Below are 22,244 nucleotides of genomic sequence, written 5' to 3'. Positions count from 1 at the left end.
AAAGCAAAAGACATTAAAAATTTTGGAGAGAGGTCTTCCAGCTACTCATTCAACATAAAGTACTCAGAACTTTGCCAGTTCCAAAGCTAAATTCTTGAAAGAGATTAAAAAATATCAGCTTCACTGGGAATGAAAGTCTTGCCATTTCTCCCTTTCCAGCTTTCATTTTTTGATGGTTGGATTTTGTTTTGTTTTTCCTGTTTCCTCCCTTCCTATTAAAATGTTAAGAGCTATCAAGAAGAAAATAATTCTGGGAACTCCTGCGTTCATGGAGCAACCTGAGTTTAAATAAATTCCAAGGACAGTGGCCATGGATGAAATCAAAACACAGAGACCATATTTAGCTCCAGAAATCCCAGGGGCTTAGGACCAGTGCAGGAAGCTGCAGGACATACCTTCTGACAGGCTCTTTTGCACACATGCTTGTACTCTTTAGCTTTGGATTCGGAATGATAACCTGCACCTACAGTTCAGGGAAAAGAAAAAAAAATGTTACAGTGCCTGTCAAACTACAGCCACGTGGAGATTTAAGACACAGTCAGACAGAGCCTTCCTGATTCTGGATTGCATTGGCATTTCCTTGCTGTATCAATGATTGACAACTTTATGCATCCCAACACCGATTCAGGCACACTCAGTAAAATACAGGATATATCAGAAGCACACAGGGATAAATCTCAGCATCAAACCATCTCTTCCTATGAACACTTTACAAGAGATTCCAGTTTCACTCATTCTTGGAGGATTTTCAGCATAGAATCATAGAACAGAATGATAGAATCGATTGGGTTGGAAAAGACCTCTGAGGTCATCAAGTCCAACCCTTGATCCAACTCCAGTCCCTTTACCAGATCATGGCACTCAGTGCCACATCCAATCTCAGTTTAAAAACCTCCAGGGATGGAGAATCCACCACCTCTCTGGGCAGCCCATTCCAATGCCTGATTACTCTCTCTGGAAATAATTTTTTTCTGATCTCCAACTTAAATTTCCCCTGGCAGCTTTTTTTTATTTGCTGTCCATTATTGGGCAAGAGTTTTGGTTTAAAGCCACCCCCAGATTTTGCTTTCACCACTGATGTGCAGGTTTGCAATCACCATCCTGCTCATCTTCCCATGTTTATGCCACATTTGTAGAGCTTGTTACTCCTGTTTTAGAGCCAGGAGAGTTGCTTGAAATGGAGATGATATAAATTTTTTGTCTGATTTTCAGTCTTTATGTCTGTCCCATTGCATCAAACTATTCTGCCCTATTTTGTAGCCACTGCCTTTAATGCCATACCTGAAAAATTTATCAATGCCCACTACTGGACTAAATGCAGCATCAGAAAAACAAGAGACATAACTGTCTAGCTGATATTTAAACTCTACTTCTTTTTTCCTGGGTTTTGCATTTAAAAACATGCATCTCAATTTCACTTTTTCCAACAGCAGAAATATTAGTTTTGAGAAACTCTAATAAAATAAGTTTAAACTCTACTAAGACAATATACCAAAATATATCTATTTGGTCTAGAATAGGAGGGTCACCAAATACCATCACAGAATAAATTATCTGAGGTTTTTAATTTTTTGGGGCTTTTTTTAACCTTAATGATGTTATGAAGCAAAGAGCATGTTGGTTTTCCAAATATTTTAGGCTACTTTGCTTAGTTTCACCTCATGTCATCACACAAATGGTAAAAACAAATACACAGACAGGTATAAGCACCACTAATATTTTCATGATTAATAGAATTTAAGAAAGATTAGAAAATAAATGATGAGCAAGACATACTAGCACATGTCCTTTTTGCATCAGCTGTGATTAGAGGACCACTGCATTACACATGGAAACAATAAACAGTAACTCAAATATGCATAAGACCAAAAATTAGACTTGGAGGAAAGATTTCAAAAGGGTAAAACAAGTGAAGCTCTGCAACAAACAGCCTAAAGATGTTTCAGAAAGTCTAAGGTAGAGTGTCCTCAGGGACAAGTTAGACAAGAAGCAAGCAATGTAATGAAACACCTGTTTGATCTTTCTGTAGGGTAAAGAAACACTGAAAGATCTCTTCCATTTTGTAGCTTTCACAAGCTTAGCAGACAAGTGCATAATTTGATGGTTTATAACCATTTAAATTTAGGGGTTTTCTTTGTCAAGGAGAACAAAATACCATTCAGAACACCCAAATAGCTACATTTTTATTAGCAGTTTCTAATGCAACTTCCAGTTCAACTCTCCACACCCAGATTTGCACACAAAGTTAATGTCACTCCATTAACACATCAATTGTCCAAAGACACTATAAATTTTTGTTGATACCTAGTTTGATATCAAAGCCTGCACTGTTTCCTTTCCAGCTGTTCTGCTTCCACATCTCACCTGCATGGACAAGCACAAATCCCACTCGTTTCCCTCTTTGGGTTTGCTTTGCTTCGGGCTCTTTAACCAGCACTTCGACAGCTGTAACCTGAGATGATTCGGAAGGTAACACTTCTCCTGAGCTTATCCCCTTCTCCATGATCATCCGTGAGGATCACCATCTTCCACCGGAAAGGAGCACACTCCCATGCACAAATAAACTCTGGAGGGGAATCATCCTAAAAACAAATCCCATGCATATGTTAGACAACGATTTCAAGAGATGAATTTCACACAAATAACCTCAGGAAGAACTTTGGGAAGAGAGGTTTGAAACTCAGAGTGTGGCTCTCAAAACTTCAGCTTTTTCCCTAGTTAATTGCCTTCAGGAAACTTGAAATAATCAAAGTTTCAAGCTCAAATCAACCTTTTCACTATGATGTAAATTGAACCTAATAACCTTTCCAGACACTTGGAAGGAATTGTTAATATAAGTTTTGCTTTCCATGGTGTGCTTTTATTCAACAACACAAAATATTTCCCCTCCCATCATGTCTAACTAGCACATGAGCAACCCTTTAAAATGCTGTACCTTTTTCTTTCTTTTGCAGGGAATAGCTGATTAAGATCCTACAATGAACTCCTTCTATACTTTTTCATCCCATCTCCTTATCATTCCCCACTCATTTGCAGCAGGAAAAGAAAAAAGAAACTAACACTTTTTTAATGGCAAAGTGTCTCTAAATCAAAGCCAAGTAAGCCTAAAACAGTGAAATAATGTAATGTTTGCCCATGTAAGTAGAGCTGCCATGATTACCAGTGAACAACAGCTTAAATCAAGCTGAAATGATTTTTTCAGTCTTTATGCTTTTGACCTTTACCCTTGTGATGTTTACAGAATGTAACGTTTACAAAAAGCTAATTGAAACATTGTCAGTATTTCCCAGCACACCAAACAAAACAGTTAAAATGCAGAATGATGCATTTATCCCGAGTCACCAAACAAACTCACTGTATTTGCTGCTCCTCTTAAGCCACAGGCTGATACATGTTAATCCTGACACAAAACCATTTGTCTAGTTCAGCAGGTAAGAAAAGCAAAACAGGGACATTCTCAGTGTTGAATTAATTCAGGGAGTGAAAACGCATGCAGTGTAAAGCATTAATATAGAAAACCCCTAAAACATGTTAAAATATGTTCTATATTAAGAACTAGATGAATTTCACAGTCCCTTCCAACTCAAACAATTCTATGACTCTATAACTTTACATTCCAGCATGATGTGCATCACCCCCACCACTCTGAAAAGGACTTTGTAACTCAAGAACACTGGAAAGTAAACAGAAGTGGAAAAAATGAGATGTTTGATACATAAGACTTAAACCACTGACTTTGCAAATGCTACGCAGCTTCCTCCAGTAATTAAACACCACTCCATTGGGGCGACCAAAACTATGCAAGACTCAGCGCTGGCACAGAACAAACTGGCTGGTTTACCACAACTATCCCTTCAATAGCAAGAATTAGCACAGCTTTGGAGGAAGGTATTTATTTACCCTCACTGTTTCTTAAATGCTAAACATACATAGGTATCTACATACATTTATATATTATTATATATGTATTGATACAAAATGAAAGACCACTATAACATATGGACTCTAGAGAGGAAAAAGCATTTATGGACTACATCCAACTGTAAAGGTCTCCTGTATAAACTTCAGTGCCAAAATGGAAGTACTAATCACTGTATTTACTTCCTTTTTGCTAATAGTAGTGAAGCAACCTCCACCAACCACTGCTGCAGGCAAGTGTGTTTGCTACACACTCCTCTTGGCTGCACCTTGTCACACCTCACAGAAAGTCACTGAAGCAACAAGGGCACTGCACAGACTTCAGTGAAGTGACAGAGGAGCAAGCAAGGAATTTACATTGTAGCAGAAATGGGAGAAATAGTGTGGTGGTAAAGAAAGTAATAATGATGGGTTTGAAAATGGAGATGGGGATGTGAATTAGAGACTTACTAACAGCACAACTGCAGGCTGAGAACCCTGATTAGACACAGAGTTGAAGAAATTAATTTCAAATAAGTAATTTCAGACAGGATTTTTGAAAGAGGTTTGAGTCTTTGGGTCTGAGGGTGCCTTTATTTTTACCAGACAACACAGCCTCTCTCAATCATTTCCTGCAGTTATTAAGTGCACACCAACTCAAGTTTTCTCAACCACTTTCCAGTGCAGAATTTCTTCAACCCCTTTGACACTGACGAACCTCCTGTTTCCACTTTGTCAGACCACGTTGGATCCATTCTTTCCCTTTCCTTCTGGGGTGCCCCAGTGCTCCTTCCTGGCTGTCCCACTCCCACCCCTCCGCTCACCGCCCTACCCTGCACAGCTCCGGACACGCCGAGCAGCGCAGCCCGCGGGGCTCCCGCGGAGCACGAACCGCAGGGACTGTTCAGAGCACCCACAGCGCTCCCGGCACGGCGTAACCGACTCTGGTGCTGCGCGGGCGCTCCGGGAACACACCACCAACCCCCTCGGGTGTCCCGCCCCGCCGCAGGGCCGGGCCCGGAGCCCCGGCACGGGCACATCCCGCGCTCCGCTCCCGCGTCCCCATCCCGATGTCCCGGGCTATGACGTCACGCAGTCCCACGGCCGTGACGTCACGCGGGGGGGGCAGCCCCCGGTGGTGGCGGCGGCGGCGAAGCGCGGACGGCCCGAGCCCCCGCGAGCGCACGCGAGGTCGCCTCGCGGCGCGGCCCCGGACCCGGCGGGGAGGGAGAGAGGGAGGGAGGGAGGGAGGGAGGGAGGCCGGGCCGGGCCGGGCCGGGCCGGGCCGGGCCGGGGCAGGCGGGAGCGGCCCCGCGGTGCGGCACTCGCTGCACTCACTCACTCACCCCCTCACTCACTCACCCCCTCACTCACTCACCCTGCACAGCCGCCATCCGGGCCCGCCCGCACAGCCCGTTGCCCCGGTGAGCATGAGGCGGCCCGCCCCCGCCCCGCCGGCATTGGCCGAGCCGCGACCGCGGCCGGAAAGGGCGGCCCCGCTGAGCGGCGTCCCGAGCCGCCAATGGCGCAGCGGGGCGGGCCCGGCCCCGGGGAACCGGCGCTGCCTCCGCGGGAGCGGCCTCGGCACAGCCCCGGCCCGGTGGCATCGGCGCCGCCTCCGTCGGAGGGGCCTCGGCACAGACCGGCGCGATATAGACTGCCCGACACAGACCACCCGCCATAGACCGCTCGGCCCCACCGCGGGGCGGGCAAAGCGGCCTCCGGTCCGGTTACGGGGCGCCCCAGATCTATATATATCGTGTCCATATAGAGCTGTATCAACACACATCTGTCATATCAATATACATACATATCAATATACATGTATATTATACCAATATAGGTCTATAGTAATATACATATATATCATATCAATATACTTATATAGAGACATAGAGTGATTTGGGTTGGAAGGGACCTTAGAGATCATGTCTCCAACCCCCTACCATGGGCAGGGACAACTTTCACTAGAGCAGGAAAAATATAAACACTTGATAATAAAGATAAAGGGACTGTAGGGACTATTTTTACCTCCTTTCCCCTCTAAAATCATACCTAAAGCCTGCAGAAGTAGAAAGACAGGTAACTAAATGGCTCACTCAGACGTGCTCCACATCCAAATACTGCAATCAATATATCAATATACATATATTAATATACATACACCATCAATATATGCATATGTCACACATACATAAATAAAAAATCCCAATATAGATATATAGCATATACATATACATAAGTATGTATCAATATATATGAATATACCTATATATCATACAAATATAGATCTGAACCATATGAACATACATATTATATAAATATGTAATATATGTATATATCATGGCAATATATTTCAAACTATATTCATATGCAATGTACATATATAGCATATCAATATGCAACATATGTCACATAAAGATACATATATATAATAACAATATGCATGGATATAATTATATATATGTCATCCAATATGCAATAGACATAATTACTCAATATGCATATATATCAATAGACATAGATATCATACAATATAGATCTAAATCACTGTAGATCTATATAATAACAATATGTAATATACATATATATCATATCACTATATATCTTGCACTATACATATTTATATGCAATATGCATATATAAATGTACTTGTATCTATAATGTGCATATATATCATAATATATGTAATACAATATGCAATAGACATAAATATTCAATATACATGTCATATCGACATATAGATATAATACAATATGTAATATACACGTATAGAAATATGCAATCTGCATATATCTAATACAATATACACATATAGAAATATATACTCCATATCGATATACATACATATCAATGTGCAACATACATATATGTATCACATCATATACACACGTGTGACTTCTGATAGCTGCCCAAAACTGCACTTACTGATTGCAAATAAATGTATTTCATTATAGACCTGCCAAGAAATTCTCGCACCATTCAGATATTTTATGTGCTGCTTCAATGGGCTTTTGAGTAACGTGTGCTGCCAGAGAAAGCCTCAATTCCTATTAATTTATGATAATTTGCTGTAAAGGAGACTCTGTAACGTCCCTTCCAACCTAAGTGATTCCACAATTCTGTGATTTTACCAAATCACAGGTTATATTGTGTGTTAAACAACAACAGGAACTTGAGCACTGACCCGGCAAGAAACACGCACACAAAAAAAATCATAGAATGGTTTGGGTTGGAAGGGACTTTAAAGGTCATCTAGTTCCATCCCCTGTACCATGGACAGGGACACCTGGAAACTAACATTTTCACCCCTGGATTTTACTCTATCTCCACCACATCCTAATCTTCTACCATAGCATCTTGGCCAGGAATTCAGGAGGCTCCTTCCTGGCTTGCCTCATAATCACAGAAACTCCTTTGATAGCTTTTTTTTCAGCAATAAAAATACAATACCACTAACTTTTGCATTATTGATGGGGTTTTTTGTTTGTTCCCCAAAGACCAGCCTGAAAGTTTTTTAACAATGCAAAAAAAAAGAATGTCAGGAACAAATGCAAGTCTTTTTCAACACAAGTTTTTGGCATACAAAACTATGCGGCTTATGGAGAGCGGCTTTTGTCTTCCATATTACCAGGTGCTTCCTCTTCTGTTGGATAAAACTACAAGGAAACCATGTGAAGTCCTCAAACCCTTAGAAAATCTTTGGCCTCCTTTCACAGGTTTTAACATGAGCTCCAAATCCCAGTTGCGAGTTGCTCCTTTGCCAGCTTTTTGTTTCTTTAAAATCCTCCTTGTTCTTGACAGTGCTGCTGAAGTGAACCAACAAAGATTCCACAAAGTAATATGCACCTTCTATCCCTATTTTCCCTTTCCCTGTCCAGATCTTCATCTGTCAGCCAAGTAAAAGGCAGCAAAACATGTGGCTGACTCTCAGCTACACATATTTTGACTTGACCCTTCTGTCAAACCTCCTTGAAGTTGGCAGCAGGTTCAAATTACTGAGATAGCGCTGTCAGGCTGATGGATGAACAGCCTGATCATGGAGCCCTTCTTTCTTTAGGAGGGGAAGCTAAAACCTTATCAATGTTTGGTCTGATGCTGTTCTCCAGGAGAACTGGATTTCAAATCCAAATGTCTGTTTTCACTTGTTTTTTTGATGCCTTTACTTAACTTGTCCTTTCCTGCTGGGGACAGTTTCCAAACTGGCCAACCATTTATTGGTTTTTTCCTATCTTCTGGTCCTTGCTCTTCTCTAGATTTGTGGTGCTAACCCAATAAAAATGTGATCTCATTCTATAAATCATTCCTCAGTGTACAGGTTTGAAGTGAAAGGCTTTCTTTATTCCCTTTACAAAGATTCCAGCTGTGTTTAAATGCCTGGTTTTGTTTTTGTTCTATTTCTTGTTGTTTATCTTAGATTTCTTTGAACAGACTCTACTGGTTTTACTTCCTAATTGATAAAAGCTTATCAGCTGCTTTCATTTATTTTGGATAAAAGCGGCTGTTGAAGTCCAGAGACTTCAGTGAGGCTTTACAAAAGATTTTCCAGCTGAACATTTGGTTTGGGAGGTTTCAGTGCTTTTGGACACCTGCTAAAGGACATGGATGTTGGGAAAAGGCAGTAGAAGAGGAGAAGACTCATATCCCTTTCCTATGCCTGTTAATCTAGATGGGAGGACACCCTTAAACAATCAATTCAAGGCAATTTTAATGGTTTAAGGAAGAGTTTGTCTGGGAAGTGGCCACATGGAACAGAAAAAAATAGGCAAGCACAGAGAAATACAGTCCTATATCAACCATTCCAGTTTAATTTAGGAACTTTGCAGCTCATATCTATAGACAACATAAAAAGAGGCTGAATAAACTAATAAAAACAAACAGGAACTGTCATCTGAATGACTGCATGTAAAAGGAGAATAGCTACTGAAGGCTGGAATCAATCCCCTCAAATACCACACCATTAATCCCTCTGAAAGACTGGCTGATCTTTGCAGGTAGCATAAATAAGCCTGCAATTCTCTGCCAGGAATGCTTGTTGTTTCCTCTGCATATAAAGAGGCCCCTTCTTTGACTCCCAGCCAGTAAAATAATGTCTTTTCCGGATAATGAGCCACTTCACATGAGGAGAACACTCCAGCATCCTGGACCTGTCTGTGCAGCATTCCATGCACTCCCGGCCACTCCACACCCACACAGGGTTATTTCCAAGTCATTCCATGGCATCCCAAGCAGCTCCAACACAGTGTGACTGTGATCCATCAGCCAGCTCTGGGGTTCTGACTGCCTGGGGGACAACTCAGAAGACAAGGGGCTTCTGAGAAATGAAACTTCAAGTATGAGTTCATCAACTGTTGCCAAATCCTTGCAAGGTTTTTGTCTTTATTCCTTAAAAAGCGAGTTGTGGCTGTACCGGGTACACACTGGTCGCTGCAGCAGGACATGGGAAATCTGGAGGACAGGACTCACAGAAAAGAGGCTGACAGACCCAGAGATCATTTCTCTTGATGTCCCCCTAAAGCATGGCACAGGTTTAAATCTGACCCTTTAAAAATACATATTTGGGCCAAATAGGCCAAGTTAGTGACTAAGTAACTCCTGAACTGGGCTTTCTCCACAGGTTTGGTCATCTCATTATTTTTATGGGGTTTGACTTGCACAGTTGGTTTCTGCTCACCGTGGGTAATGCTTAGTCCAAACCAGAGCTGGTTTATTGCACTCAAGGTATGATACAATTTCAGTAGGGCAGTTTTCACAACATTCTCCTCTTCAGATTCTGTGATACTGATCCAATTGCAACAGAGGGACTCCAGGATTCCTAAGCTGAATGTGAAGCTTTAAGAAAAATTGGCAGAATTATTCGCTTACTGGGGAAGTTCTGATCTTCAAGATGTAAAATAAGGTGAAAAAAAATCCACTGTCATCCCTCAGACAAGCCCAAGAGCTCTGTCAGCAAATTCACATTTTGGTGAGATTGAGAGCAGTACAAAAATCAGTGCGGGTTTATTTCAGGACAAAATGTGCACTTTTAAACTACATCTTCTACTACATGACTAAATCCATTATTGTTACCCTTTTTCTGCATTTTATACCTTCCGTCTTTGAAAAAAAATTAACTCACAGCAAAATAAGGCAGATTGTCTGTGACACAATCTTCTTTGCTCGACCAAAGCAACTTCCTTTGCTGTCAAATGTAAATTGTGGACCTCTTAAGAAGGCCAAATATGACAGATTTATATTCCTTTTAAATGTGGTCTGCTATTAAATTTGATATTGATGTATGAGTGTTGCAAATAGCTGCATGACCACCACCTTGAGCAGCATTTCTACCACTCCACAGAGGGCCATGGAGCACAGAACTATTCCCTGCTAACAGGATGTTCACTGAAGTGACCACTCTGCCCTTCTGGATTGAGGCAATGATCCATCTGTGACAGATGGGCTCCCACAGAGCATAAAGGTTGGGGCTTTTATTAAAAGAAATGAAAGAAAAAGAAATTAAAAATAGTTTTGCCAAGTCAAGCACTTGGACACCAAAATATAGAATAATGAAAATTGCTTCTCTTAACATGGCATTTTCATGTCAGACTCCAGCCTAAAGAAGAGCATCTGTTCGGGTAACTGCAACAAATGCCAGAGCTGATTTCACAACATACCATGCTTGAATTCCTCTGCGATATGATTTTGGCTCATGGGCACTTGTATTTAGTTTCCTCATATGCAGCTCTAAACTTCATCAAATGAAAAATATGCAAAAAAAAATGCCTACCTTCTGGTTGGTTTGGGAACTGTGGACCTTCTTTCCCCCCTCTGGCTGCAAGGACACTCTTCAGGCCAACTCTGGGCCAACACCAGCAGCATTGCCCATCAATGTGCATCCTCTCAGGCTTTCTCGCCATTAATGATGTTCAGAACTCTTTAAGGACTCTGCTCATCTCAGTGCATCCTCTCAGGCTTTCTCCCCACTGATGATGTTCAGAACTCTCTAAAGACAAGGACTAACCTGTCCCCAAACCCTGCTAAACCCAAGGCATCCATTCTTAGTGCAGCTCCTGCATCTCTTTGAGTGCCCAGCCTTTAACCTAAGGGGAAAAGAAGACAGGGGAATAAGGCAGGGAAGCAGTTTATGCATGAGGGCTTTGCATTCCACAGAAATTATTTTAATCACCTGTAGCAGCTTTTTGTGTTCAGACTTAGAATGTGCCTCTTTGACTTACACCATTGCAAATCACCACAAACCCAAACCCTGACTGCCTCAGTTGTCCTCTCCTTCCTTCCTTCCTTGTCCCAGTACAAAAAGGGAAAGGTCTAAGTGCACTGGGCAGGATTTTGGTGCAAAGCCAAGGGTTTTGTGCAATGCCAAGAAGATTATGGGACGCAGTCCAAGAAAATTTACCCATGAAAATGTGGCAACCAGCCTTTGGATGGAGTCTCTGAGGATGGGAGAGGAGCTGAGTTTGCCAGGGGACTCACTGGAGGCTACAGTGTTGTTTAAAACTCATAGCCTTGCATGGCTGAAATACAGAGCTGGAACAGCCCCGAGTGGGGATTAGTCATATCCTAGTGATGAGGGGGATAGAAATTAATAATGACCTTACAGGACATTAATCTAGACTGGGTCCAGAACCCCGACAAAAATACTCCCATTTATCATACTGTATGTTAAGGACAGCAAAAATACACATTGGACCTTTCTGTCACCTTGTCTTGCACTTTACAGGAATGCAGTAACATAGTCCTCTGCATGACAAGGTCCATTTTCACTTGTACAAAGTTGAAGGGTTTTTTTAAATATTCTAGGAAAAATGAGAATTACTGTGTCATCAGAAGTACAAGTGGTTTTTATCACAGCTACAAAACTGAGACTGAGGCATTTAACTCATGATTTAAGACAAGTTCAAACCAACTTAATTACTGTAATATATATGTTTCTAAAACTTTATTTAAAAAACACCACAGTATTTTGGTTGGTTGGTTTGCTAAAAACGTACGTGATGGCACAACTTACTGTTATTTTTGGACCCTACCAAAATATAAAAAGAACAGAGCCAACTTGCTATTAATTGGAAATAATACCTTTAATTTTGAGAAGGGATAATTGAAAACATACGTGGCTCTTCATCTCTGGTTGTCTGATCTTTCTTGGTTTTGAAATAAACCCTCTTGTGATTTCCACTTGTAATATTAGAGCTATAAATGCCTGGCTTAGACTACTATAGCATGAGCTCTGCTGGCTGCCAGCTTGGAGACAAACTACTTTATACCAGACCTCCCTAAGCTGCTACAAAAATTAGTTCTGTCTCACTTTTAACAGCCCTAATACTGAATGTGTCATTTCTCTTCATTGCCATCATTTTGCTGGTTACATGACATTTAGTGAAAGGGAAAAATAAAATCATATTTTAAACTACAGAGGTTAGAACTTCTCGACCCTATTTTCATGTTTGAAAAGATGAAATGGTCAAAACTATAATTTGTTTACACCAAGGGATATGAATTGCAAGGGGGGGAAGAAAAAGAGGATTTAGAGCTAACAAAAAAATTCCCACCTAAGATGCATACTGGGACAGATGCTGAAGTTCTTCCCAACCAAAACGCTCTGCCAGGACTTGGCAGCTTGAGAACAAAACCAACACCAACAACATACATTAAGCATTTCAGGCTACCCAAAACACATTACCATACAGCAAAATAATTATTTTAGCCAACAGTTAAAAATCACTGTCAAGTCTTCCTTCATCTTTCTGTGCATGTTGTCTTCCTATGATTTCCAAGCAGAGGCCAGACTTCCTACCTGGGAGAGAGAAGGTGGCCAGCACACATGAAGAGAAGACAAAATGTAACTTATACCATTTGATTTCAATAAAAAGTCCTCACTATCCATGACTTCTCTAATTTTATAACCACTTTTTTTCAAATTACTCATCCAGCAAAGTCAGTGCCAAGGACAGAGGATTGCAGGAGTCCTGAAGTTCTGCTGGAGTTTTGCAGCAGTGAGTCACTCAGTGTATCCAGGCATTCCAGAGGAGCAGAGAGTCACTGATGCCACTCACTGATCTCCAGTGAAGTTATAAAGCACTGATAGCACAGAAATGTTTGGTAGATCTCACCAGGGTTAGAGGATTAAGGAGACAATGCAGTTTGTTGCCTTTCATGCCCCACCAAATTTGCTTTCCCATATAAATTACTAAACAGAGTAATGGGAGACTCTCCACGGACACAGCATTAAACCAAAATCCATCTGAAGATGTTCAAAAGTTCATGAAGAGCAAGCAATTATATTTAAAACACTTGAGGTTTGCAAGTATTCTTCAGGTCCATCACTGCAAAGCACTCTTGTAAGATCCATCTTCACCTGTATTTCCATAGAGTGTTCCTTAATTCCTTTGGCCATTTTGGACACTATCCAGGCTCTCATGCTCAATCCAACTCTGAAATATCCTTTACACATTGAGATAAATTTACTTGATATAAACACTAGTTTTCATCATCTATATTTTTAACCTCAAACGTAATTCTTAGTTTAAATTAGACCAATTTGGAAATTAACAATACTTATTTCAAATTGCAAATTAACTTTCAGCTCCTCGTTTTTTATAGTTTCCAGTCTCTTTTTTATGCAATGTTGTGTTTCCCTTAGAGCTGATACAGTAAACCCTTAAAGAAATCTCAGCTCAACTCAAACCTTAAGACAAATCAGTGGCCACACTCCAGGGAAGGGCAAGAATTTTCTTGCTATTTTCCCTGCTCCACTGATGCCTTCATCACCTACACTACCATGGCCAAACAACAGGAATTCTAAAATTGTATCATCTGGATCTGCCTTGGGTTTTTTTCTCTCTTTTCTTTTAACACTTGCAATGCTGAAAGTCTTTGTCTAAGTGTAACCATACTCATGGGAATGTAATATTAATAGCAAAAAGGTTAATTTTGACACAATTTGATTGAGGCACAGAAGAAGCAAACACAGCGAATGCCTAAAATTCCTTTGGGCCAACTTAAACCATTTATTTCCAATGGATGTTAATGAAATACTTCTAAATGGCAGTATTTCCATTAATGAGTTCTATTATCCAGGAAGTCTTCAAGTATTTAAGGGAGAAATTAATAAACCATATATATAATCTTTTAAAAATATACAAAAAAACTTGTATACAAAATTTCTTCAATTTTTACTCATATTACTACTTTTGTTATCAAGAGAGATAATGTTTCACAGATTTCTATGGAATTAAAAACCTTAAGATCACTTAATCTCAGCAATAAACCTCTCCAGAAGTGGTTTTATTATTTATAAATACATCCATAATTAGGACTACTTTTTGTAGCCATCTCCAGGCCTTCAATTAAAGACTGACATGATAGAAAACAAACTCCCCCAAACCCATCAATTCCTCACTTACACGTTTTCAAGGTGTAGTTTTTCAATAATAGTACAAAACATTAACTGCTGTAATAGAGGAACAGAGTGATAATTAGTCTAATTACTCTAATTACTTTGAAACTCGCCACCATAATTGACTTCTGGGGAATTTTAGGTGGACAGGAATCAGAACAGGCTGCAGTAACTTCGGTAGATGCCACCAGTTAGAAAAGCTGAGACTTAAGTAAAGTCCAAGTAAACCCAAAGTTCAGTTATTTGAATTTCTGCTTTTTCCTTGCCTGAAACTCTTCAGTTTTACTTTTTACAGACTTTATTAGCATGGATAAAGCAGGATCTATGGCTTTCTTGGCAACCTCTCCTTTCTTTGCCATCTTGTTCTCCTGGCCCTTGTCTGCCTCCTTGAGATCCTGCTCCTTTTCCTCTCTTCGGCGAGCTTTCTCTTCCAGGATCTTTTCTACTGCCTTTGTCTTCTTGAAATTTGGATCTGAAGGATCCAAATTAAACAGGGGAGAAGTAAACATGGCTTGGAATCTCGTGTCAGCAACATTTACCTGAGGGCAGAAAAGGAGCATTTATTTTAGGTAACCATTTCCCATGACAGTCATGAGACTGTTTGTCATTCCTGGAGCTGCTCCAGTCACAGAATCGAGAGGACACCATTACCTGGAAGTCATCTTCTAGTAATTCTTTCCTTTTTATGAGAAGTTTCTTCTTCTTCTTGCTCAGATTCTGTTGTTCCACAATCTTTTTGTAATTAAAGTGTTTTCTGGTGTCATCCTCATCATCCATCATGAGCAGGGCCATTTCAGCCTGTTACAAACCAAGAAAGTCCATTCACACAATGGAATTAAGTTTTCTATAAAGAATAAGCCCCTTGTTAATAAAGCCTGCATGAGTGTACATTTATATAAATGCATTGAAATAGGGTTGTCAGGGCAGTTATTTTTCATCCATAACAACATGCTTTTAATATTTTGAGGTGTAATATTAATACAGTAATTTCCTTTTTATTATATATAAATTAGATTGAAAATATTTCCTTCTTATTAGATTAAAAATAATTTTATATTTAATAATATAATACTAATAACAGAAATAATAAAACACTTCTATTCATTATATATTTATATTATTTAGATTTCTATTTTATTTATATATTATATATTTATATTATTATTTTAATTCTTATGATTACTATATAATAACAACCTAATACTAACAATCTAACCTGACCATAATTTATAAATTGCTAAAGGATACAATTTAATATTGATATTTATAGAATAGAATAAAAATTAACATATCTGGATTTGGTACATTTATTTAGTTAACTTGTTCTGAGAAGGAATGAAAAGCAAACAACTCAATCTTCAAGGCTGGGAATCTACAGGACAAAGTTTGAATATACAAATGTTCCATAAAATACTGATGTTAAAAAGTAAAGGTTTAGAACTGCCCAACAGAAACTTCTTCTTGGGTAGTTTGTCTTCCAAAAGCTCTCACTATTAAAATTATACAGTTTTATTAAAATTATCCAGTTTTATCCTATTGCTATCCTCTGCACTCACATATTTGCAGAATTCCAGCAAGGCAACATCTGTAATTCTTAACATTATAAACCACTTTACCTTCTGCTTTTCAACTTCATCTTCATCTTCTGAGGTACTTGCTACTGATTCTGGCTTCTTCTTTAAACCTGAGTGCAAATACAGGACATGCAACATTTATACAGGTTTATGCACAAGGGCATCACTTACCTGTGGCTACAACCTCAGTACAGCTCATTTTGTTGCAGCCAATATTTAATATTTAAAGGTCAGATGTGGAAATAGGCTGAAAAGTCTAGAAAAAACAAGTAGCTTAAAGCAATAAAAACCAACTGAGTATTTGTTTGGTGTAAGGAAGCAGCAAATATTCAAATGGCATAAAAAAAATTAAAAAAAAAAAACCAGGTAGAAAACATGCTTTTTCATGGTATTTTTCACAGAGCTCTAGAGAGAAGTATCACAACAGTGCAGGCAAACATGTGACATCACCCCACTCCCAGGGTGTTTTATCAGGGAAATTAAGATATGATTGGCTCTGCTCAGCCTGAGTATTGCCCTGATGAAAGCCTCCTACTCTCTCAGCATTCAGATACACAGTGATTAGACAGACACAATGAACAGAACAGCACAAGACATGAGTCAAACGTAACATTCAATGGAAACAGACTCATTCAGAAATCCTGCAGAACGAAATTATTCTCTTTGGAATGCCTGTAGATCTTGATCAAGAAGGAGCAGGAAAAGCAGAAAGTTTCCTGACCTGAACCACATACTCTGACCTTTGAGCTTGGAATTACATTCCCAGGCAATTCCCTGCAGTCCACTGGGGATGTTCTTAAGGAAGATATTTGGCTTCATTTTGCTAAGCCAGGTTTGTACTCAGACTAGATGCCAAAACCATGTCAAGTTATATCACTAAGGATACTTTGGAACAGGACACATTTCTTAAGGAAGATCTTCCTCTCCCTTGGCTATTATTTTGATCATTTTGACATGGATTCCAAGCTGGAAATGAATTTCCAGAGGAAACAAACCACCACCACCACCAAAAAACAAACTATGCAGAGGTGCAATGTCATCGGCTCAAAAACTAACCTCTTGATTTAGTAATTCCAGAAAACATGCAGGAAAATCAGAATTAGATATACTATTGTTACCTAAACTACACAATTTAAGTAAGTGTGGAGAAGGGAGGAAAAAAAAAGTCTTCTGTAAGACTTCAGCAACTTCAACTTTTAATCTTCCCAGAAGTGGCTAAACTAGGGAAAAGGAAACAGGATAAAGAGATAGGAATTGGAGACAATGATATGAGAAGTTAAATCAGTAAATCACTTTGTCTTTCCACACATCCCCCAAAGAAAGGCCCCTCAAAAGTCACCTTCCCTCATCCTTCACTACATGTGGAATCACAGAAGTGAACAGAGCTTATCTTTATGGCTTCAAAGCTTTCTGTGGCTGCAGAGGGGGCTGAACCAGGAGCTGGTACCCAACTCAGCTCTTCTCCATGACAATAAATGAATGAATAAAATCTTTATTTCTTACTATGACAATATGCAGCCAAGAAAACCAGCTTTGGACCTAAAATTCAACTCTCAGCGCTCAAAAATTTGCATCATATTGAAAAGTTTGGTTTCAGAATTCCCAAACTACACAATTTTCTGTGTTTGTCACACACTTCTGCCACAGTCCCTCTTCCCACACACAGTCTGGAATGTCCCTCCCTCCACTTTTTCTCTGTCAAAAGCCTGTCAAAGACACACAGTTAATGAATCTTTTAATTTATTTTATCTGCCAAGTACAGGTTCTACAACCATAGTGAGATTTTGCTGTTAACCTCTAATGTCCCCACAGTCCTACCTTCCAGCTTTAAAAAGCCATTAATTCCTACATGTATCATAAATTAGATCATGAGAGGGCAATCAAATGGTTTGGAACCTATAGGAGTTACAATAATGTGTGAAGACCTTTTCCTCAAAGAAGGATCAACAGAAATTATGTTTAATAGTCTAATGTGTTCTGAAACTACTCAGTGAGCTCCAAAAGCAGGACATTGCTCTCATGTTAATAAGCAATTACACTATTCAGCTATTAATTTTCCAACAGTTTAAGCTGCAGGAGTCATTCTGTCTCCCATGAACCTTTTCTGAGACCCCACAGAAACTGATACAGTGAGACTGAGGATGGCCAAGCCAAATCCAATTTTCCAGTGCTTTTTGACGCAGTATGGACATCACTCCATGGAAGTGACAAATTATTTTTTTCTTGGTAATATAAAGCCAAAATCAAGCCTCTGCAATGCAACATCAAGGCTTATCTATATATGTATGTTTTTATATATGACATTTTAGCCTGTGGTACTATTAAAAAACCATATGAAAACTCTGCAAAGCAGGCAGTGTCATGAATTCCAGGGTCACGTGCACCCACCTGCACAGACACCCTTTGGACACAAAGAATTCACTCTGCCTGGTCTCTGTCAAGGTGAAGCACCCACAGTGTAGGGATCACTGCCTGCTTTGCCAAGTTATCAGGAACAAAGGAATTTATGAGGAATTTGGGCTTGAGTAGACTTCCCACAATTTCCAGTTCCCTTTTCACAGCACTCAAAGGTGTTGTGCCCTTCGCATGTTACAGCCAGTGGGTGAATCCAGCACTCCTGCAAACCCCCAGTGCCTCCTCAGCTCCTGCTCTGGTGCTCAGGAGTCTCCAAACACACCCTGCCATGTGCTTTTCCAGCATCATCTAAAATAATCTGGCAGTCAGTTTAAGGGAGGAACTTCAATCTTTCAGGGGAATTGTGGAAGGCTTGTGAAAAATGATGATCATTCACGCTATTGCTGCCTGAACCCCAGATATAAAGCTGGCAGAGTTACAGCCCAGTTCAAAGATGATTGTAAGCCATTTTCCCCCACTGGATAAATTGCCTTAAAAGCAACCCCAGCTATGAGACAGAGGCTGTTCTGGGTAAACTTGGGGAAAGCCAAGCTGTTGTGCTGTGTAATTACCATCAAAACATCACTTGGCTTGCAGCCAACCACTGCACCCTCCCTTTAAAACCTCTCCAGGTTCTGGTTTTCTCCAGTATCTCAGTAGATTATCAGTAATCTTAGAGCCAAAAGCTTCACTTTCCTTAACCTTTATGCCTATTTTATTATCCTTACAGACTCTACAAAGATTAAAATCTATTCTCCAGATTATGGACAAGATTTAAGAACTTTTCTCTGCTGAGGCCCTCCATGGCACAAAGAACTTCTAACATAATGCAGAAGGAAATGTTTAATCAGAGATTTCACACAGACTATCAAATACCATATGAAAGTACTTAGATACTCTTATTATTGAAGAAAAATTTTAAAAATTGATGGAGGGAATGCTATCTTTACAAGGAGTTATTTCAGAGCCTATGCATAGGTCATCAGAAAAGCCTGGGAATAAGACCCAGCATTGCAGACACCTCAGATTGTGGTGTTTTTTCTAAAACTTGGACAGGACTCACTCTGTTGTTCTATATTTAAGACTATTAAGACATACACATAGGCACAAAGTCATCCAAGTTTTGTTTTTTAATTATTTACTTCCTCCTAACATAAATTTCAAGCAGTCAGGTCAGAAGCCTGTGCTGGCTGGTATCAAACTAAAAGGAGTTTACACTTTTTAAATGGAACTTGGATCTGCATTGCTATGCTCAAAAAAACCCCATCAAAACAACAGACTGGCAATATTTGTAAATCCGTTGCTATCTGCTTTTTATCTGTTTTCTTCTGTCTCTTTTATTTCTTTTAATGCACTTTTGTATGAACCATCCTTAGGTTTTGGTTCCCAAAAACATGGAATCCCAAGAACTCACCGTTATTGATTTTAATCAGCAAAATCAAACTCAAAATAAACTTGCTGTTAGCATAGCAAAAGTTAATTTACACATCAGACTAAAAAGCTTGTAAAAAAGGTATCTTCAAAATCAAAATTGAGAAAGTTATCTCCTAAAATACTGCATTTCTCTATTTGGGCTTCTAAGCAGCAAAGAGTACAGCAGTGAAAATGTGCATCAAGACTAAGAGAAAAGGAATTTCTCCTGAAAGAAAACTTTGATTATGATGCAAAAACATTCGATGTCTTTGTAATTGACCCACATTTAAAGAGACCCATATATATCTGGCTCTTCCTATATGAAGGGAAACAAGACTCCAAAAGCAATGGAGTTCTTTCCTCTGGAATATTTAGGGGAGCAGCTTGTTTTTAACAGCCATCCCCAGAAGAGGTCTCCGGTGAAAGCCAAGAGAGCATTCCACATACCACAATAGGCATCATTTTACAAGAACAGCAATTTTAGGCAAATGACACCTACTTTATTTAATTCTGAACATTCTACCTCTGCGTTTACTCCAGCCTGGCTATGTTTTGAAAGCTCAGTATTTACCAAAAGGGCAGATTGATTCCAGAAGTCACCTGTCTTGACCCACCTGTTTTCTCAAATTCTTCAGCAAAATATGGGTCGTTGAGATCAACATCAGGTGGAAGTTCATCTTCACTCTCTTCTCTCTCAGCAGCAGCCTGTGACACAGCACAAAGATTATTTCAATCAACATCAGAACTACCACTACAGTTTCCCTGGAATTTGATGTCCCTTCTGTTAATAACTATGAAGATGAAAACCAAAATACTCTGTGTGGAATGTTATAAAACTAGAACACACTAAAAATTGCTAGTAAAGACCAATCAACAATTTTAAACCTCTTTCACACATTTTAAGCTTTTTATGAAGTGTAGCTCCAAACTATGATGCACCAGCTAACCATTCCAAGAAATTAGAAGATCACAGCACTGTTATATCCTCACTTTATGTTCCACAGAAGTTCTGCCTGGGCAAAATGTTGAGCAAGGAGCTTTGTTTCGTGGTCTGAATTCCAAAAAGACTGAGCTTGGATTTAAATAACAGATTTTATTTCCCCTTCACTTAATTTATCTGACTGAACAAGAATATTATGCTAGAAAAAGCTGCTCTGCTACTAACAGTGCAACTTTGTACTCAGAGCAGCCATCAGGTTTAAGAAGTTACTCATCAAATGCCAGTTAAAACTAATGGGAAGGCACAGAGGAAGTCAAGGTGTTGAGATTGCTCTGAAAAATATTATTCTGTAGTATGAGTTATATTCAGAGTGGTTTAAGAACTTAGGGAAGTTAGATTCTGTGTGCCACATGCCCTTCTGTCCCTAGGACATGCACAGATGTTTCCTTTATCTGATGGCCTGTTTCTGCCCATCCCACCACGGGAGGCCGTTACTTCTCCATTACTTTCCACGTGTGAGAATCCAAGGCCACAGCAATTTTCACATCAGTTTAAGAGTGTTTTGTTACTTGTACACAGAGCCATTTACCAAATTTGCTCTTGTAATTTGAAATGTGAACAGTTCTTTGTGGCTATTAATTCTTTGCCATTACAGCTTTGGCAAACAAGCCTGTCTTATTTTAGCCTTGAAATTTCCAAAACTACAATTATCGTTCCCATCACAGCTTTGAACTGATATGCACAGAGTATCAAAAACACCCTTCCTAATGCTTCCAAAATGCAGACTAAAGCCAACTGTTATTATGACTAATTTATCTTTAAAGCAGCACAAGGAGATAAATGAAGCTTTGTGTAAACATCCTGAATATCATTTGCTCTGTAGGTTTGATGAGGAGCTCTCAGTCTTTCCACAGGAGTGGCCACTGTACAGTTGAACCTTAAAATAGCACTGGCAGTTATACAAATTTTTATTTAGTTTATCCAAAACAACACCAGCAACTTCAGAAAACAAACAAACAAGCAACTCCCCCCACCCCAAATGGCCAATATAAACATCACCTTTCTCTTCTTTTTAAGCATTCTTTTTTCTTTCTTCTTCTCTAGATATTTCTGCCATGGAGTCAGGTTATCCTTTCCTTCCAACCTGTTTTTGACCATTTCTTCAGCAGTTTCTTTGAGGCCTAGAAAAAAAATCATAATAAATTGAGATGAATCTGAATTTTTTAATCAATTCTTCTCTCCTTTGTATGTGAATAATCTAGTTTGCCTTTAACAAGACTGTGAAAACAACATGAATATTGTTTAAAGAACATCTTTATAAAGAAGGTCACTTTACAGGATGTGTTTTTCCACATAAAACACTCCTTCAATAAAAACTACAAGAGTCAAAAGAGGAGCTTCCTTATGAGATATCTGATTCCCAACAGTCTTGCTGTTCCTTGGAAAGGTCTCCTCTCCACACATCAGACTGTGCAGTCTACAGGTGCCACTATCTGAGTAACAAAATAAAAATAACAACAGAATACAGAGAGCTATTCTGTTTAATGTACCACTCTATAATTAGTTAAGATTCTGAATTAGTGAAGGTGCTGAAACTTTGTGACAATACTGTGACAATCCTGCAGGATCTCTG

At 39.5% G+C, this 22,244-nt stretch overlaps 2 protein-coding genes across 5 annotated transcripts in view; both read right to left on the bottom strand.

Annotated features, from left to right (window-relative positions):
• TASP1 (taspase 1) overlaps positions 1–5,361 on the bottom strand; it is an 80,776-nt gene extending 75,415 nt beyond the window's left edge. For all 3 annotated transcript variants that reach the window (XM_071582112.1, XM_071582114.1, XM_071582115.1), the window contains exons 1-3: positions 5,276–5,361; positions 2,365–2,582; positions 396–463 (exon numbers count right to left, since the gene is read on the bottom strand). In XM_071582112.1, the coding sequence (XP_071438213.1) occupies positions 396–463; positions 2,365–2,509 (213 nt within the window). In that variant the 5' untranslated portion in view covers positions 2,510–2,582; positions 5,276–5,361. The remainder of the gene's footprint in view (positions 1–395; positions 464–2,364; positions 2,583–5,275) is intronic.
• Positions 5,362–14,150: 8,789 nt separating this feature from the next.
• The window catches only part of ESF1 (ESF1 nucleolar pre-rRNA processing protein homolog), a 29,588-nt gene continuing 21,494 nt past the window's right edge, over positions 14,151–22,244 (bottom strand). For both annotated transcript variants that reach the window (XM_071582110.1, XM_071582111.1), the window contains exons 10-14: positions 21,671–21,792; positions 20,286–20,376; positions 15,907–15,974; positions 14,942–15,088; positions 14,151–14,829 (exon numbers count right to left, since the gene is read on the bottom strand). In XM_071582110.1, coding sequence (XP_071438211.1) covers positions 14,530–14,829; positions 14,942–15,088; positions 15,907–15,974; positions 20,286–20,376; positions 21,671–21,792 — 728 coding nt within the window. In that variant the 3' untranslated portion in view covers positions 14,151–14,529. The remainder of the gene's footprint in view (positions 14,830–14,941; positions 15,089–15,906; positions 15,975–20,285; positions 20,377–21,670; positions 21,793–22,244) is intronic.

Source organism: Pithys albifrons, chromosome 2 (assembly GCF_047495875.1).
Source record: "Pithys albifrons albifrons isolate INPA30051 chromosome 2, PitAlb_v1, whole genome shotgun sequence".
In the NCBI taxonomy this organism is placed as follows: Eukaryota; Metazoa; Chordata; class Aves; order Passeriformes; family Thamnophilidae; genus Pithys; species Pithys albifrons.
Note: the sequence above shows the minus strand (reverse complement) of the source record. Positions and strands in the feature narration are given on the sequence as shown.